Source organism: Callorhinchus milii, unplaced genomic scaffold (genome assembly GCF_018977255.1).
Source record: "Callorhinchus milii isolate IMCB2004 unplaced genomic scaffold, IMCB_Cmil_1.0 Scaffold4, whole genome shotgun sequence".
In the NCBI taxonomy this organism is placed as follows: Eukaryota; Metazoa; Chordata; class Chondrichthyes; order Chimaeriformes; family Callorhinchidae; genus Callorhinchus; species Callorhinchus milii.
This window is the reverse complement of record NW_024704745.1, coordinates 25,836,688-25,857,185: the sequence shown is the minus strand read 5'-3', so window position 1 is coordinate 25,857,185 and position 20,498 is coordinate 25,836,688. Positions and strand designations below refer to the sequence as shown.

Here is a 20,498-nt window from a genome sequence, read left to right as displayed (position 1 = left end):
TGGAACGGGCACTGTTTTGAGGAAACAGGTCAGAGAGGTAGGGGGGTGCAGAGGAGTGGAGGGATTTGAAGACAAGGGTGAGGATGAAAACGTGTAGGTTGGCAATAAAATGTACATCAATAGCACCAATCACCCCCTGCAATTTCCCGCAGAACTTGTCAAAACTTCCCGCAATTTTTGGCAAATATTTCCACACTTTTCTATTGGCCCAGGCCATTATTCTATGGGTAGCGCTCTATATAAATGCTAGTTGCTGTTTTTGCCTGTGATGACTCTCAACATACAGTGATTTCATTGCAAATATTCCGCTCTCTGTAATATTCCATACAAATATTGCACTGCATTTTCTGTATATGCCCTTAATGCTTGTGCTTTACGAAAACAATTCTTCACTTCCAAGAGTGATTGATAGAACTGACACAGTACAACACAGCAGCTACTAATATTTGGAAACATTAATAATTCACATAATCTTTATGAAGAAATATTCTTTATTAAATTAATTTGTAAAATACAATTTATTATTACCCATCCATAATTGAATAGCCGTCAAAAAACATAGTGTCTTTTGAGTTACACATTTTGTAGCATAAGAATGTACATATTTAAATATTTGTAGGTAGAAATATTTTCCATGTTCTTTTACCATTAGTCCTGAACGATTGGAGTTAAAAAGCAGTAGGATCCCCACCTAAAGCAGATTTCAGGATTTTAACAGGTCTGCGGTGACATACTGGTGGTTAAATCAGGATACCTCTTTTAAGACCCAGTCCTTATTGAGTAATCTTGTTTTTAATAGCTTATAAATTATTTTAATTTTTTTTTAAAATGGCCGATTTTCAAGCTCATTATTTTAACACAATATGTGACAAAAGTGTTGTATATCACAAGTGGGAGGAGAATCTTGTCACTTGTATCTGGTCTTGTGTGTGTCATCGATATATTTTCCCTGCCAATTTTAATTTTCATACCATGTTTCAATTTGACCCACTCTATTTTCCCTGTACCAGAAATCATTTGGACGTTTTCCAGCATATACCATAAAACAGTTTAAAAGTCATATACAAAATATTTAAAAATACATAAGCACAATATTAATTTACATTTGATACAATTTCTATATCAATCATGAAGCAGATTTATTTTCTCATGAATTAATAATTTAATTGTGACTGTCACTGAGGAATTATATTAAATCTTTGCTATGTACACTGCAAACTCTTGGTGCAAGGCACACTGTATATTTTAGAAATGCTGTTTGAATAATGAAAAAGCAAAGTTGTTTTCTGAAACAAAACTAAATGCGAATCTCTATCATCACATTTTTTCATCTCTTACCATTCCATGCTGCTTGTTTTGTGTATAGAAAGCAAAATAGGGAATTAAGTAATTAAAAATAAAACCACCTCTATTTCAGTGTGGCAGTTTGGAGAGTGCTTGTAACTGTGTCCATTACCTTGGCCTTTGATCTGAATGTTCTGTCAGATGTGGATCTGAATAAGTTCACTTAACACTTTCCTGATGGATTTATTCCTTTGATTTTTTTAAAAATTGTTCTATAGAAGGTAATTTCTTTCATCCTGCACAATTCCTGCTTTCACAGAATCAGTTACCCACGACTCTGACACAATCTTGAACTTCCTTTCAAAGGTTCTCCTGAGAGATTTCAGTTTTTGGAGATGTTGGCCACGATCATGTTTGACCACATGTGAGACACCTTCATTCAGTTCTCCGACGACTTTTGCCCCATAATACCGCAGCTCCAAGGCCCTTAAATCTAAGCTTGTGTCACGTATCTGACTGTTGGGATCGCTTATGGCAGAAGGGAAGTCCATATCCATGTAAATGACACAATGTCTGAACATGCTCAGAGGTGACGTGTCCCATGAATATCGCTGTTCTAAGTCTGCAATAGTTTCAAAAGAGAACTTCTGTTCTGGTTGATCCATCCTTTTGAACACCTCCCGAAGCTGGCTTTCATCAGTGTTGACAAAATAGCTGTCACCATAGTGATCATATTCCTGGGCAAAATGTTCTTCTGTGGAAGGTGACATGTGAATCATATGTTTAGGTTGCCATGGCAAAATCTGCTTCTTTTGCAAACAGTTTAGCAACCAGTCAACCATCACCACATCATGTGTGTTTGCAGCAATAAGGTTTTTGACACGAACATTAACTGTGTCAGCAACAACACAGTATGTGTCTGGTCCGGGGTTCTGCACGACCAATCCTCCACATTCAGCTATTCCCTTCTCCAGATCAGCTTTAGGGTGGTTATGAGGACCATTCAGGACACAGAATTCAACATCATCAAAAATGCTGGACACTTTGTCCACACACGACAGATCTTGGCCCTTGAACTGTTCCGCAATGCCAACAACCTTTTTGACCTTTGGAACAGCTTTCCGCTTTTTCTTATGTGGTTCTTCGTCATTCATGTCAACATGTTTGGATGCAAGTTTCCCTTCTGCCATATTTTGAAGCTGGTCTAAATCGTTCAGAGTCATGCATTCATACCACTCTTTATCATCTCGGATCCTTTCAATTCGGGGAAAGCGCAAGCTACAGCTTGTTTTATACATGTCACTCTTCACAATTTCAGCCGCTTTGACTTGCAGAATGACAGAATTACAAGGCTCAATGTAGACTTCTGGCTTTTCAGTGCCACATAAAATATTTGCTGGTGCGTCTCTTCTGTGGTAAGGCTTCCAATGATCTGCTAGTTTCAATCCCAAGTCGTACAGCTCCTTCATTGTATAACCAGAACCCACACGGCAAAGAGAGTGGAAGACTGATGGTTTATCACCAGGTGATGGAGGTTCAGCAACAGCACACAAGAAATGAGACACCATTCCACCGCGATGACCTTTACCAAAGTAACCACCAACAATTAAGATGTCAAGCTCATCCATCAAGCCATCAATATATTCTGGCTTAATTTTTAGCCAGCCTTCACCACGTTTGTCTGGTTTGTAAACTGACAAAGGATCCTTCACCATAATTCCTTCTTCTCTTTTATCTATAGCTTCGTTCAAAGCATCAGCCACATCCTTTTTGGTATTCATTTCAATTTTCTCTACAACTTGCACACGACCTGGCACTGGTGTAAAAATTGCTTGAAGAGTCTCGTGTCTATTGCGGAGAGTCTCATGTGCCAGCTTCTTTCCGTTTACCATTAATACATCAAAGACACAGAAGCAGGTTTGTAGGTCTGAATCTTCCACCATTCTTTTGATGTCAAACTTGTTTCCTTTCTGCATGAAGGTTTGGGTAGTGGGGTTATAGGCCATCATCTCTCCATCAAGAATACAGTTCTGTATTGTGGGCTTGAAAACTCTATGGATGAATGGTGTCAAGGATCCCACCAACGGAGAAGTACCAAACTGCTGGGTATAATCATAGCCATTACGAGAAAAATACTTATAAACATCTCCATCTTTGTGAAGCTGCATGCGTTCCCCATCAAGTTTAGTTTCCAAATAGAAACTCTGATTGTGCATTTGCTTTTCAATATTTTTTATGTTGGTTACAGCAGCAAGCATAGGTTTGAATGCAGAAAACAACATGATGGAAACATCACTGAGGGACACATTGGGATCATGAAGTTGCTTGCAAACTCTTTCTAAGTCCGTCGTCACACTGTGCAGTTCAGCTGCATCTGGATGGAATAACTGAAATATAGTTTGTTGACTGATGCCTAGTTTCATGTCTTTCAAGATCATACGGATAAGCCATTTTTGTTGGAGTGCTGTGCTTTGTCTAATTAAGTCCAGCAGACTCTTTTTCACTTGATTTTTTCTCTTGGCAGAATTGTTCAGTGCAATAGAGTCTAAGTGCTCATTTACCTCCTGAACAGTTAGCGTACACTGATCTGAACACCTCTGCGCCAGCACAAAAAATGCAATCTCAGCAAAATCACCCACCCCACCATGTGAGCTAGTGGGAGCTCTATAGTTTAGGAGTTTCAGGGCATCCTTACCATCTTTTGACAATCCAAGAACTTCAATGTAAAGCTTTGCAAGCATTGTCTCTTTGATTCCATATGCCATTCTCTCCCTTTCCATCTGGGGGAGAATCAGACGCATTGCCGGGTAGAAGGAATCAGTCGTATTTGGATCGTTTTTGTGAAGAGCATTATGAAAACTTCTCCATGATTCCAGAAAATCTTGGAAAAACTTATTCTTATCTGCCCTAGCCTTATTCTTCTGTATTTTTTCCATTGTTGAACACAGATCAGCAAAAGGTACTTTAGAGGCTACAGTCACTTTCAATGAACTATCTGATGACGTTGATGCAGCCATGGTTAATCTGTAGCGACACCTGGTGTAGAAAAGTTATCACCTGTCAAATCAAAAGAATATGGTTTAAAAATTGACAATTTCAATGTGAATCAATACACATTCCCATTTTGTTTACAAACTAATGCAAGACTCGCTTGAAATATTAGTACACCCAGTTTTCCTTAATTTATTTGCGGCTAAAGAAGTTTGAACAAACTTCGCAATATATAGTGACCATTTAAACCCCAGCTTTTTCCACATCTCATTTCGGCATTGGCATTGAGCCCTTACTCTCTACTGACCTGAAAACCAGTCTGCTGCTTTTACCAGAACTTAACGTCAGATAGTTCACAAATCAAAGTGAAAAATGTTCCCAGTTGAGAAAAAAAACTATTCACACTTGATCAGTTTATAATTAAGAATGTGACTCAATCTGAAATTTATAGTTTGCTACATAATCTATCTGAAATATAAATCTATTCCCCGAGATATATTTTGGCAATGGAATTTGACCAGCCTCATTAACAAGAGATTCGGTATATTAACTAGTGATCAGTTAATAAAATACAGATTTTACTTAATAGCTATAAAACACAATGTAATTTCTAGACCATGTTCCCAAAGTTGTGCGAGATGCAAGGTTGTAAAATGCTACTGACATAAGACTTGGTTCTTTTTAAACTAATTCATTCAGAACTTTTATTAAATTGAGTGGGTAAGTCGCAGCTCATGCTGGATTAGGCGACTGGTCCACTGTCCAAGGAACATCTGCAACAAAAAAATTGGATCTGTTTTACTTCATGTATTCATATAATGCCCTTCACACAGCATAGCGTCTCAGAGCATTTGAGGATGCAGAGAGCCAACTTTTGGATAATCTGGAGTTTGTGGATGGAACAGCTGAAGAGGCGGGTGAAGTGAGCATTAGAAAAGTCAAGTCTGGACTTTATGGGATCAACATCTATCTCTATAACAACTCTTGCATTGTTACACGGATACATTTAATATGTACACACTACGCAACTGCTAAACACATTGTAAAACAGTGTTTTTTCTGCGTTTGCATTTTTTGTGCAACAGCCCCAACGCTTTGTTGCTTGTGTGCAGTGTATTATAATAAGGGTAATAGTTAACTCAGGAAATGTAAATGGCCTGTTTAATTCTGTGTAAACAAAATTGAGCACGGAAGTAGCAAAATTAAAAAGAATCTAATAAATACTAGTTATACAGTATATATGTGCACAATACCCCATGTATAATGTAAGTGCACACATTTCCCCATTTTTGCATCTACTACACACACTGTCCAAGCCAATAATCCCTTTAACTGGTTATTCACTTCAAGGCTGTTTATGGGAAATTGTTGTGCACAAATTGATTCAAGTGTTTGGCCAGAAAATACACAGTCAATATACTTTGGTGCTCTTCAAGATGTCCGCATGTCATGAAAGGTCACATCAAATTCAAACATTATTATTTACTATCTATCCAGTGTAACACAAAATATATGCATACACGATCCTACTGTTAAACACACTACATCCATACTAACCGATACTACTCACACTATGCTACCACTACAACACTATTATACACAACCAAAAACAGAGAGAGCTGGGAAAACTCAGCAGATCAGGCAGCATCTATGGAGAAAGGAAAGCGAGTCAACGTTTCAGGTCCACGACCCTTCGTCAGAACTATTATACACATGTGCAAGCACTATCTCTCTGATACACATATTATGTAGATACAAGACTGTTACACTTTGGCACACATTTACACATACTATCCTAATGTTATACACATTATGCAAGCACTCTCTACTATTACACACTAAGCCCACACTGTTCACTGATACACACTGTTTGCCCTCACTAACCCGTCAGACACACTCTACCTTCTAACCGTAAGTTACAGAACACCCACTCTGTCATAGTAGCATGTGAGCGTGCGCACAAACACACGCTCGCTGGCACAGTCGCCGGGCGCACATACACACACCATCACAATCACATGCACACACCGACACCCTGTCACTGACCCTGATTCACAGACACCCACACCAACCCTGAGTCACAGTCACACCCACAGCTAGACAGCCACAGCTGGACAGTCACAAACACACCCACAGCTAGACAGACAGTCACACCCACAGCTACACAGTCACACTCACAGTCAAACAGTCACAACCACAGTAATACACATATACACACACACACAGACAGTCACACAGAGGCAGCTATACGCACACACCCATACAGACAGTCACAGTGACAGACAGACAGACAGTGACACACACACAGTCACGGTGACACAGTCAGGGTGACACAGTCACGGTGACAGACACAGACACACACAGACACTCACAGTAACACAAACAGTGACAATACACACAGTCACAGTGACACACACATAGTCACAGTGACACACACACAGTCACAGTGACACAGACAATCACAGTGACACACACACAGTCACAGTGACACACACACAATCACAGTGACACACACAGTGACACACACAGTAACACACAGTCACAGTGATACACACACAGTCACACACATAGTCACTCTGACACACACACACAGAAGACACTCACACACTCACAGTGACAGACAGTCACAGAGACAGACACTCACAGTGAGAGTGATAGACAGTCACACTGAGACAGTCATAGTCACAGTGACAGATACTCACAGTGACAGTGACACACTCACAGTTAGTGACAGACACTCACAGTGACAGACACTCACAGTGACAGACACTCACAGTGACAGACACTCACAGTGACAGACACTCACAGTGACAGACACTCACAGTGACAGACACTCACAGTGACAGACAGACAGACAGTGACACACACACAGTCACTCTGACACACACACAGTAACACACAGTCACAGTGATACACACACAGTCACACACAGTCACTCACACACTCACAGTGACAGACAGTCACAGAGACAGACACTCACAGTGAGAGTGATAGACAGTCACACTGAGACAGTCATAGTCACAGTGACAGATACTCACAGTGACAGTGATAGACAGTCACACTGAGACAGTCATAGTCACAGTGACAGATACTCACAGTGACAGTGACAGACACTCACAGTTAGTGACAGACACTCACAGTGACAGACACTCACAGTGACAGATACTCACAGTTAGTGACAGACACTCACAGTGACAGACACTCACAGTGACAGATACTCACAGTGACAGACACTCACAGCGACAGTGACTGACACTCACAGCGACAGACACTCACAGTCACTCACAGTGACGTGACAGACAGTCACCGTCACAGACACTCACAGACACTCACAGTGACAGTGACAGACACTCACAGTGACAGTGACAGACACTCACAGTGACAGACACTCACAGACACTCACAGTGACGTGACAGACACTCACAGTGACAGACACTCACAGTCACAGTGACACTCACAGTCACAGTGACACTCACAGACACAGAAACTCACAGACACAGTGACAGACACAGTGACAGACACTCACAGACACAGTGACAGACACAGTGACAGACACTCACAGACACAGTGACAGACACAGTGACAGACACTCACAGACACAGTGACAGACACTCACAGACGGTCTCAGTGTTACCTGTCGGTCTCCCTCTTTCTCTCTCTCTCTCTGTATGTCATTTCCGGTGTTGCATTGTAGGACCCGAAGAGTCGTCACTTCCTGCAGCTGCGGAGCGTAAAATGGAGTCAAAGAAAGAACCTGAGGTAAGAGAGAGGAGCGAGAGAGGGAGAGAGAGGGGGAGGGAGGGAGAGGGGAGGAAAAGAGAGAGGGGAAGGAGGATAGAGAGACCGAAGAGAGAGAGAAAGAGGATATATATTCAGAGAGCAATAGAGAATATATGGAGAGACAGAGAATATATATATATATATAGAGAGAGAGAGAGAGAATATATATATATATATATATAAAGAGAGAGAGTGAGAGAGAGACAGACAGACAAACAGAGAGGAGAGAGAGAGAGAGAGAGATAGAATGTATATATATATAGAGAGAGACAGAGGATAGAGAGAGAGAGAGGAGCAGAGGAGGGAGAAAGAGAGGGAAGAGAGGATAAGAATAATATTAATCGTCTTTGCATTTGATACGGCACTTCATTATATTGTTGAGATATCTTAAAGCGTTTCATAGGGATGTAAAGTGGATTCATTGTTTATTTTGTGGGGGACACACGGCGGCCCGTTTCACAAAGCAATGTGCCACACGGGGTGAGTCACCAATTTTATATGGGGGATTGTTGGCCAGAACACTGGGAGAAACTCCCTTGTCTTTTTGAATAGTGCCATGGGATCTTTACCATCCACCTGGACAGGCAGATCATTCAAAAGATGCCAACTCCATCAATGCAACACACTTCAACACTGCATTGGGGTGTCATCTTAGACTGTGTGATTTCAAGTCCCGACGTTGGGCTTGAACCCACAGCCTTCTGACTCGCAGGCAAGAGTGCTACCACAGTGCCAGGCTGACGCCAGGCTGACAGCAAGGAAGGGAGGGGAGGAGAGAGAAGGGGGGAGCAGAGGAGGAGAGAGAGAGAAAAAGGCAATCTAGAGAGAGATGTTTTTTGAACCAGTGACTATAGGCCAATAATTTACACTAGCTATCAAGGTGGGAAAGGGAGAGATTAGGATTTTTTTGATATACTTAATAAGATTTGGAATGCCCTTCTGGGTGTGTTAGTTGAGCTAGGATCCATAATAACTTTCAAGAGGGAACTCAGTAGATATTTAAAGAGAAATAATTTGCAGGGGTTTGGGGGAAAGGTAAATTAATGGGACTGAAAGGATTGCTCATAAAGCACATTTATGGTATATTTTAATATTTGGTTCCTATGGATCCATTCAAGACCTACAAACTAAAGCTATATACTCTACATGTGCAGTTTAGTCAATCGTATTTTGCAAATTTTAATGGAACTGCATTTGCCAGTTGTGATCCAATAATAGAAATGTGTTTTAATAAGAGGGAGTGGTAAGCAGGTACATAGTTATTAGATGAAATGGCGAACCTGATATGTACTTGTACTTCATTCTCCCATTCCCCATCCTTCTGTACCTCTTTCTCAGTCAGTTAGACTGTTAGATTAATAGTAGTCCTTGCATTCGCTATAGCACTTTTCACATCAAAGCGCTTCACAGGAAATACTGTAAAGTGTAGTGACTATTTGTAGGCATACGCAGCAGCCCATTTGCCCCACAAACAGCCAAGATGTAAATAACCAATATTATTTTGGGAGATTGTTGTTCAGGACACTAAGAGAAACTCTGTTCTCTTTTTTAATAGTGCCATGAGATCATTACCACCCACCTGAACAGACAAATGGGGTCTCGGTTTAATGACTCTTCCTCAGGATAGCACCTCTGACAATGTGGCAGTCCACCAGCACTACACTGGGCTGTCATTCCAAGGTGGTTTGTGGGACATTGCTATGCATACACTGACTACTGTGTGGGCCCACAAAATTCTCTTTCTTTTCTTCAGCCGGGTGATTGACGCACACACAAATCCATCACCGTTTAAGAGTATCCAAACCAAATTGAAAGTTCCACATATTCCATCTACACATGGAAATTCCCGAGATATTTATTTGAATGGAATGTAAACTCTTCCTGATGGTATGTATCCTGCTTATCTAATTGCAGAGAGTATCATGCATAGGTTGGCAAGAGCCAAAGCTTGGGTACCCAAGAGTACTGCTGCTGGAGTCTAGCCAGCTAAAACCGTATAGCTTGCCATTGAAAGCGCTGTCTGGTAAGCTTTCTTGCTGTTTGTCCAGATAGGACCACTGAATTTGTTAGAGCTTTGGCTTGGAGTGTTAACAAGAGCTGAGGGGTGACTCCCTGTCCCTAGTGACAGGTCTGCCCTTCCAAATCCTAATGATGAGCCAGGCTGACTATGCTGTCACCAGCAGAGCCCTGGAATATTGTGGACCCACTTGGCTCAGGAACCGGGCTACTGAGATGGCCATAGAGGGTTGGCTTGTTTCTGATGTTCCATTGCCAATCATGTCACCTTGGAGCTAGTTCAGCTCCAAGGAAACCAGCCTCCATCCCTACACACCAATGGAGGATAGTCTGTAGTTGGCCATTTGACAGAAAATACATACAATCTCATCACTACATTACAGTATATCCTGGGAAGTGCTTTCAGACATCTGATGATGTAGTGTTAACTACTTCCACATGAATGCAGATGACACCCAACTCTTATTCTGCTTCCACCCTCAACTCCAAGACCACTGCTGTCCTGACAGACTGCTTGTCGGATATCAAGTCCTGGATGAGGGCAAATTTCTTACAGTTGAATGTGAACAAGATTGAGGCCCTCCTGAGTGGCTCGCCTCAGGCTCTGGCAACATCAACCTCCATGGTTGCACACTACAATTCACCAAGCCAGTCAGGAACCTAGGTGTCTTGTTCGACCCTCAAATGTCTTTCTCCCCCACATTCAAGCCATGACCCGCTCTGCCTTCCCTCACATCCGTAACATCTCCCGACTCCACCACTACCTCACCCCTCAGGCCGCTGAAACTCTTGTTCATGCCTTCATCACCTCCAGGCTCGACTGTGCAAACCCCCTGCTTGTCAGCCTTCCCAATTCCTCCTTCCACAGGCTGCAGATAATCCAGAACTCTGCAGCCTGTGTCCTCTCTCGTACCAAACTCCGTGACCCCATCTCCCCCACTCCTGCCCGACTCCACTGGCTCCCTAACCTTCAGAGGATCTAGTTCAAGATACTGGTCCTCACATACAAAGCCCTCCATGGCCTCGCCCCACCCTACCTCTGCAACCTCCTAACCCCCTACCAAGCTGCCCGTTCCCTCCGCTCAGCCGGCTCTGGCCTGCTCCACGTCCCCCGACCCACCCCCACCCCCCCCACCATTGGTGGGAAAGCCTTCAATCACTCTGCCCCCAACCTCTGGAATTCCATCCCCCAGTCACTCCGCCTCGCCCCCTCCTTCAAATCACGCCTCAAGACCCTCTTCTTCGACCATGCCTTCGGCCACCCCACCACTCCCTTCCCCACCTAACCCCAGCTCGGGTCTGAAATGCTGTACTCTTTCCAGCGCCTTGGGATGTCCTCCCGATGTGAAAGGCGCTATACAAATGTAATCTTGTTGTTGCTGTTGTTGATGATGTGGTAAGACGGGCACTATATAAAAACCAAGGATTATTAGCTGGCCCCATAAAGATATTTTTAACAATGCATCAATTGGAGTCCAGAGGCTCAGTGGTTAAAGCACTCGCTTTGCAAGTGAGAGACCTGGGTTCAATTCCCGGCAGGGTGAAACTTTGGGCAATTTTCCTTACTTCCACACCTGATAATAATCCCTCCAGAAAAAATCAATAATAAATTGGTCACTTCAATCCATGACTGTATGTAGGGACCCTGCTGTGCGCAATTGGCTGCCGCGTTTCACCCATAAAACACACAGTCAATTCACTTTACAGTATATTCTGTGAAGCGCTTTGAAACGTCTTGAGAACGTGAAAAGCGGTATATCAAATGCAAGGATTATTAATCTTATTTGTTTTTGCCATGTTGTTTGTCATTGGGTAATGATGTGAGTTGTGGAGTGATGAAATGTCTGATCAGTCTGTACTTTTTTTATATACAGAATAAATGCACATAATTGTCTGCCATTGAATAAGAGACTATGATGGAAAAGACATGGAAGTCATGGACATTTGCCAGGAGATGGGTGATTACCTTGGTCTCTTGGTCCTGGAGTCTATGCCGAATTTCTCTGCTTGCTTTGATACTAACCTTTCATTTATATGGAGGGTTCCTCTTGCTCTTTTTGATTCTTGCATCAGTAGCAGGAATACTTTACAAATTCCAAGATGTACTCCTTTACTTTCCAGAACAACCACCGTCATCACGTTTGTACATTCCTCTCCCCACAGGGATCCCATATGAAAACCTCTTCATTAAAACCAAAGACGGAATCCGACTCAATCTGATTCTGCTGAGGTACACTGGAGATAATGCACCATATGCACCAACCATAATTTATTTTCATGGGAATGCAGGTAATATTGGTCACCGGATACAGAATGCTCTGTTGATGATGGTCAATCTAAAAGTTAATCTATTGCTTGTAGATTATAGAGGTTACGGAAGGAGTGAAGGGGAACCGAGTGAACAAGGCCTATACTTGGACTCAGAGGCTGTACTGGACTATGTCATGACCAGACCTGACCTTGATAAAACAAAAGTAATTTTGTTTGGTCGCTCCTTGGGTGGAGCAGTAGCTGTTCACTTGGCTTCTGAGATTCCTCACCGAATATTTGCAATAATGGTTGAGAATACGTTCTTGAGTATCCCACACATGGCCAGCACTTTGTTCTCCTTCTTTCCCATGCGGTACCTTCCACTTTGGTGCTACAAGAACAAATTTCTGTCCTACAGTAAGATTTTACAATGCAGAATGCCTTCTCTCTTCATTTCGGGATTGTCAGACCAGTTAATTCCACCAGTCATGATGAAACAACTTTATGAACTGTCCACATCACGGACTAAGAGACTAGCCATTTTTCCAGATGGAACTCACAATGACACTTGGCAGTGTCAGGGCTACTTTGCTGCTCTGGAACAGTTCATCAAAGAGTTATTAAAGAACCACTCACATGAAGAAATAAAAACGTCATCTAATGTAACAATCATTTGANTTTTTTTTCCTGCAGGTGGCAGTATATTCAACAGTTTTTAAGCTGTTTCGTGATTGGAATTTTTTAAATTTACAACAACCAGAAAGCTGACCTTTAATTTTGGGAAGACCTTGTTTGTTACATCATCACAAATTGTAAAGCATTTTTACCTGTTTGAATGCATGAGAAAGGTATACAGTTTCATAAATAGCTTTACTCATCAGATCAGCTGACTTGTCCCATTACTGTAATTAAAACGGTTGCCTTTTACGAATACTGTATATATCACTGTGAAATAAGGTGTGTTCACTACACAGAATGTTCTTAATTTTGCAGAATGACCATTAATATAATCTTCATCTTTCTGAACTATATTTTCTGTGTAAGTGGTAACATTTAAAAATGGGAGGTGCCATTCCATTTATTCGGAATAGCTATCAGGATATGCAAGAGCTTTCAGTTGCAGAAAATTATTATACTTGCATTATTTGTTAAACTGAATAGGACAATTGTTCTTGCTTCTTAATTGAAGTTGGTGGACTCTTCAGAGGTTTGCATAACATAAGAAAAATGATAACCATTTAGAAGAGACACACAAAAAACGTAGAAATCATTACACTCTTGAAATTTTACGTACTCTTTAACCACACATCAAAGAAACGTTCCTTTTTCTTCACTAACCTTAAATTCAAGATCAAATGCCCAGTTAAAATCAGTTCTGATGATGTTTCAATGTTGTTCAAAATCTGTCTCTTAGATTCCTGCTAAATAAACTTTGTAGATACACTGAGGCCATTTTTTTGACATTTTGAATTGAAGTGGAACCATGCAGAACGAAATCAACAGACCACTGAGCAACAGACCACTCTCTATTAAAAGATTTAGAACTGCTCAATACTATATTTTAGCCTTAGTAATGTGCTGTGTAAGGCAAGTCCCCATCTACAACACTTGGAGACCGTTTAATTCTTCATAGCAATGTAGTTAGTTGCATCTGTTCACATTTTTGAATATTCCTTGACAAGCCTTTAATCTTTCTCTTTTTATTCTAAGAATTGCTGTCTTGTTTTGACTTGAACAATTCTTTTTCTCTAAAACCTTTGGCCAAAAAAGGCTTCAGTAAGGTAAAACCAGATTACTGAAAACCTGCATTGAGCCATTCAACTCAAAAACACCAGAAGTGAAAGTTTTTTACACCTACCAAGAAATTGCAAAGCAGTATTATTAGTACAAATACTGTATTCTGAATGAATGTATAAAAACAAAATCTTTGACAGAAAAGGTATGTAACCAATGCAGTTTTTTCAGAAATAAAGGCAAGTACAGGAGAAAATGCTGTAGCCGAGCCTTGCTAATGTTACAGTATTCAAAATGGAAATGTTATCAGGATTGAATTTCTTTGTAACTTTTGTCAAGCAAAGCCTTTAAACCTCAACTGTATAGAAAGTAATTTAAAGTCAAGGGTATAATGCAATGAGACTCAATGAGGGAAGTTTGAGTTCATTCAACACTTGAGCAAATGTACTTTTGATGCTGGTGATTCCATTATGCCATTTAGAAAAATAAGGCACTGCTGCAAATTCATTTGTAAATTGCTTTGAAAGTACTTGTACACAGTTTCTGCATTTGCACTTTGCTTTGTTGACTGCAATGACCACCAGCTGAAGTAAAAATAATTAGAAATAGAAATTTTGAGTGCAGTTTTTTTTTAGCCATGGTTAAGGGTGCAATAAAAATACACAATATTATATTGTTGTCATTGAGCAAATGCAGCTCAGGATCACTTCAGACATAATGGACTACCCCATTGAAAATCAGATAAACAATCACAGAATTAGGCACTTATTGGAGCAGGAGTATTGAAAAATAAGTGACACTATATTGAGCTCAGAATGCAAGCAACAAATCTTCCAATGCATGAGAAGCTTCTTTCTCTAATTTGAAGAAATGATCTGCAGCTGATTATGTCAATCTCATGACTCAACAACTGGTAGGCCTGCAGGAAGTCTGTTGGTTAGCAGCAGACATATTTGTATCCCAGCCTAAAGTCTTGGTTTTACTGAAAAAAGATTGTAATCCCACTTCCTTAACTTGTAAAGTGCATAAAGATTGTTGGTCATGCCATTAAATAATGAATTGTGTGTGCAGCTGAAATGGTGGTGTTATCTGGACTGTTCTGCAAAACACAGCACTTCTGCTTTCGACACATCCACATTGTTCTGACATTTTCTCAAACTCTAAATTCATAAATTAAACTTGTCATTAATTCTACATTAATGCTTCTATCCACAATTTTAGGTAATTGAGTTTTGTCATCATAATTTAAAGTTATAATCTTAATGATATAATCCTGTTTTTTGGTATTGTGTCTTTCATGTTGGGTTACATTCCAAAACGCTTCAGAGGATACACTGTAAAGCGTAGTGACTGTTTTCGTGGGCAAACGTGGCATCCAATTGCGCACAGCAATGCCCCACAAACTGGGAGAAACTTCCTTCTCTTTCAAATAGTGCCATGGGATCCTTAATATCCACCTGAACAGGTTGGCGGACCTCGGTTTAAAATCGCATCTGAAAGACAGCACCTTCAACAGTGAGGTACACCTCCAACACTATTGGAGAATCCGCTTAGACTATATGAGTCCCAAGTCCAATGTGGAACCTCACAACCTCCTGACTCAGAGCAAGAGTGCTACCAACTGAGTCAGCCTGACAAAAGTTAGATTAAAATGAATCCATTTTAAAAGGTGATTGCTAAATATTATGAGTGATATTATTAAAGTCAAAATAATAATAAAGTCAAAAGACTATTGTTTTGCAATTTATAACAACAACTGCCATTTATATAACACCTTTCACGCCAGACAGCGTCTCGAAACACTTTATAGTATCTTTGCACAAGTAAAAATAAAGGCATCGGAATTCCAGAAGTGATTTTAGNTTTTTAGTTCTCCAAATATTTTCCTTAATTATTTTATCAATGCTGGGTAGGTTTCATATTTTCATCATGCATAGGAAAAATATTTAAATTAATGTCACTACCTATTCACAATGAAGTTATTGTAAGTCAATAAATTTGAGGAGAGATTTCAACATTCAGCGTACTCAGTATTTATAAAATGGGATTATTGACAATTCCTTGATTGGATTGCAAATTGCAAGGTGTGAAGACCATGTCTCAGTATATTGATGTATTATCTACATATTATGCACCAGATGTAGACTTGTTGTCTGGAAATGTAGGGAGAATTAAAAGTATTTCTGCTATTATTTCATAACATTGTAATTAGTTCTGCTTTTTTTTTCCCTGAAATCTTTTATAGGGGGATTTTGCATTCATTTTATGGAAGTTATTTGCTGTGTGGGTGTATGAACCCATCCTTTCTGTGGCGCAGTGCATTACTGTAGAAGCTTGCAGTTTACTGAGTGGCCGAGCACTTGTTCGTAGATGGGTTTGTAAACAAGATTAGAATCGAGCTAACATTCTGAGGCGGTCTCTGTAACAGCAACAACTTGCATTTATATCCTCACGCAGGATAGTCTCGGAGTGCCGTAGTCCAGTTCCTGAGTCAAGTGGGTCCACAGTATTCCACAGTGTTACTAATGTCAGCCAGCCTGGCTGTACTTGGAAGGGTCTGACCAGACACCTGACTGACCAAAAAAACGATAGCTGCTGGACCATCAACCAACATTTATTGAACAAGCCTCAAAAACAGTATTAGGCAAAATACCACATTCCAATTCGGGATTTGTGATGCATTACAAGAATTGGTTAAAATTTCAGTTTTCTTACCCTGGGACAATAATGATAGGCTCTTAATATCATAGGCACCATTTTTGCTGGAGCTTGCAGGGCTATTAGGGGGATACTTTTTCTTCCGAGTATGAAAAGCTAGCCTCTACTTTTTGGAACAACCAGACTTCAATCCTATCATTTCGAAAGCATATGTGGAGTCCTGTAGCGCATTGGTTAGAGCACTTGGCTGGCAAGCGAGAGGACCTTGGCTTGATTCCTGGGCAGGGCGAAATCATAGGCAAGTTTCCTTGCTCCACACACCTTAGCAGTAAGTGGGGTTCCGGGTGTTAATTGCCGAATTGCTTTTCTGGACATAATAATCCTTTCAAAATGTTTTTTTCAATAATAATAATTTGGTCACTCAATCCACCACTGCTTGTGGGACACTACTGTGCACAATTTACTGCCATGTTTCGCCCACAAAACATAGTCCATTCACTTTGCAATATATTCCGGGAAGTGCTTTGAGACATCTCAATGGTGCTATATCAAATGCAAGGATTATTCTTATTCTTATATGCCTCAATGCAAGGCGTTCACGGTATCAGTAACCTTACAATTATCGTGGTCATCTCATCTCTTAGTACATTGCCTCCATTGATGAGAGACTTGGCAGGCAGGAGAGCAACAAGTGGTATATTTGCTTGATCTTATTTGTCTTTTGGAGACTTTGTGACACTGTGTGACGAGTCCAAAAATATGTGAATACCTTGTCAATTGTGGGGACTCAGAAGGCAAAGTGACATGGACCTGTGATACAATACAATTTACATGTATATAGCGTGGTTTGTGTTGGGGAGGACAATGTCAAAGTGCTTGGCATTGCTGGATGGGCACTTGGGGTGGGTAGGGGTGGGTGGGAGCTGAGTGGGGGGGGGGGTGGGAGCTGAGTGGGGTGGGTGGGGGTGGGTGGGAGCTGAGTGGGGTGGGTGGGAGCTGAGTGGGGTGGGTTGGGGGGGGGGTGGGAGCTGAGTGGGGTGGGTGGGTGGGAGCTGAGTGGGGTGGGTGGGAGTTGAGTTGGGTGGGGGTGGGTAGGGGTGGAGCTGAGTGGGTGGGTGGGGGGGGGGTGGGAGCTGAGTGGGGTGGGTGGGAGCTGAGTGGGATGGGTGGGAGCTAGCTGAGTGGGGTGGGTGGGGGGGGGGGGTGGGAGCTGAGTGGGGTGGGTGGGGGGGGGTGGGAGCTGAGTGGGGTGGGTGGGAGCTGAGTGGTGGGTGGGGTGGTGGGTGGGTGGGAGCTGAGTGGGGTGGGTGGGGTGGGTGGGGGGGTGGGAGCTGAGTGGGGTGGGTGGGGGGGGTGGGTGGAGCTGAGTGGGGTGGGTGGGGGTGGGAGCTGAGTGGGGTGGGTGGGGTTGGGTGGGAGCTGAGTGGGGTGGGTGGGGTTGGGTGGGGGCTGAGTGGGGTGGGTGGGGGCTGAGTGGGGTGGGTGGTGGGGGTGGGTGGGGGCTGAGTGGGGTGGGTGGTGGGAGCTGAGTGGGGTGGGTGGGGGTGGGTGGGGGGGGGGGGGGGTGAGGAGTGGAAAGATCCTCCCATTTGCTGGATAAGGACTCAGGAGAAGGACTGTGAGCTGCAGGTGGAGGAGAGTGCGCGTTCAGGTCAGGGTGAGATTCTGGAGTTGAGACAAATTGCGGTGAAGGAACCTATATATAAATATATATATACACACACACACACACACACATATCTATATATATATATATATATTCTCGTGAAGGGCGGATTCCAGTCACAGGAGGTGGAGTCTGGTTCAGCGCTGAGTGTCGCTGCTGAGGTTCGGGTCCCGTTGCACAAACCAGTCAGACGCAGCAGAGCGCCTCCTGCAGAGCGCGGCGCGGCGTCTCGATGGTGAAGCTCCGGGGGGGGGGGGGGCGTGAGCTGTGTCAGTGCCAGAAAACAAAAAGGGTTTTTTTTTTATTGATCATTTTTTTTATTGATCATTTTTTTTGATTGATCATTTTTTTTGATTGATCATTTTTTTTGATTGATCATTTTTTTTTTTTTGCAATCCCAGAAGATCGAGTTCTGCCCCAAAAAGGGGCAGTTTTTTTTTTTTGACAGGAAATATTGTGCAGCGCTCGAACCTCCCTCTCGGCGCCGGGTGGGATGTTTCCCCCCTCTCTCTCTCTCCCTCTCTCCCTCTCTCTCCCTCTCTCTCTGATCCGTTTATGAGCCGCGATTCGGAATGAGAGTGGTGACGTCCCGCCGCCGGGCGGCCCCGGACCCGCGGCACAGGTGGGTGGTCGGCTCAGCCCTGGTGCTCACCCTCACGGCTTTCCTGTCGGCGTACGTGGCCGCGGTCGCTTTGCGCCATGTGCTCGCACTGAAAGCGGAGATCGCGTCCATCAGAGAGGAGCTCAACGCCTACAGGTTCCAGCTGGAACACTTGGAGGTGCTGGCCGGGGTGCCCGGGGTGCACGGGGTGCCCGGGGTGCACGGGGTGCCCGGGGTGCACGGGGTGCCCGGGGTGCACGGGGTGCCCGGGGTGCACAGGGTGCCCGGGGTGCAGAGGGTGCCCGGGGTGCACGGGGTGGCCGCCGCTCAGTGGAACCGCTCGGTAAGTCACACCGCCTGGAGCTCACTGCAGCGAAACAGTTGTTGATCAGAACCTATCACTCAATTACCCACTCACTCACTCACTCACTCACCCACTCACTCACTCACTCACTCACCCACCCACTCACTCACTCACTCACCCACTCTCTCACTCACTCACCCACTCACTCACTCACCCTCTCTCAGTCACTTACCAACTCACTCACTCACTCACTTACCCACTCACTCACTCACTCACCCTCTCTCTTACTCACCCACTCACTCATTCATTTACCCACTGTCTCACACATTCTCACTCACTTACCCACTCACTCACTTACCCACTCACTCACTCACCCACTCACTCACTCACTCACTCACTTACTCACCCACTGACTTACTCACCCACTGACTTACTCACCCACTCACTCACTCACTAACTCACTTATCCACTCAATCACTACACTCACCTCACTCACTCACTCACTTACTCACAGTCACCCACTCACTCACTCACTACTCACTCCTCCCACCCACCAGCCACTTACCTCAGTTCACCCACTTTCTCACTCACTCAATCCTACCACTCACTCACTCACTCACCCACTCACTCACCCACTCTCTCACTCACTCACCCACTCTCTCACTCACTCACCCACTCACACACTCACTCACTCACTCACCCACTCACTCACACACTCACCCACTCACTCACACACTCACTCACCCACTCACTCACACACTCACTCCCCCACCCACCCACTCACTTACCTATTCACCCACTTTCTCACTCACTCAATTACCCACTCACTCACTCACTCACCCACTCACTCACCCACTCTCTCACTCACTCACCCACTCTCTCACTCACTCACCCACTCTCTCAGTCACTTACCAACTCACTCACTCACTTACCCACTCTCTCACTCACTCTCTCACTCACTCACCCACTCACTCATTCATTTACCCACTGTCTCACACATTCTCACTCACTTTACCCACTCACTCACTTACCCACTCACTCACTTACCCACTCACTCACTCACTCATCACTCACTCACTCACTCACTCACTCACCCACTCACTCACTCACTTACCCACCCACTCACTTACTCACCCACTCACTTACTCACCCACTCACTCACTCAATTACCCACTCAGTCACTAACTCACTTATCCACTCAATCACTGACCCAC

At 43.2% G+C, this 20,498-nt stretch overlaps 2 protein-coding genes across 4 annotated transcripts; one reads left to right on the top strand and one right to left on the bottom strand.

Annotated features, from left to right (window-relative positions):
* Positions 1-948: 948 nt before the first annotated feature.
* Positions 949-7,967, bottom strand: lig4 (ligase IV, DNA, ATP-dependent). 2 transcript variants are annotated; one of them, XM_007893473.2, is made up of 2 exons: positions 7,910-7,967; positions 949-4,341 (listed from the first exon to the last, which is right to left on the bottom strand). In XM_007893473.2, exon 2 carries the CDS (start codon positions 4,299-4,301, stop codon positions 1,557-1,559), a length of 2,745 nt encoding a protein of 914 aa, XP_007891664.1. In that variant the 5' UTR covers positions 4,302-4,341; positions 7,910-7,967; the 3' UTR covers positions 949-1,556. The 2 variants fall into 2 exon arrangements, with proteins under 2 accessions (XP_007891664.1, XP_007891665.1); XM_007893474.2 differs by lacking the exon at positions 7,910-7,967 and adding an exon at positions 4,940-4,996.
* Positions 7,968-7,970: 3 nt separating this feature from the next.
* abhd13 (abhydrolase domain containing 13) lies at positions 7,971-15,132 on the top strand. 2 transcript variants are annotated; one of them, XM_007893471.2, is made up of 2 exons: positions 7,971-8,034; positions 11,946-15,132. In XM_007893471.2, the coding sequence occupies exon 2, from the start codon at positions 11,985-11,987 to the stop codon at positions 12,996-12,998; it is 1,014 nt and encodes a 337-aa protein (XP_007891662.1). In that variant the 5' UTR covers positions 7,971-8,034; positions 11,946-11,984; the 3' UTR covers positions 12,999-15,132. The 2 variants fall into 2 exon arrangements, with proteins under 2 accessions (XP_007891662.1, XP_007891663.1); XM_007893472.2 differs by lacking the exon at positions 7,971-8,034 and having other exon boundaries at positions 11,967-12,029; positions 12,235-15,132.
* The last annotated feature ends 5,366 nt before the right edge of the window (positions 15,133-20,498 follow it).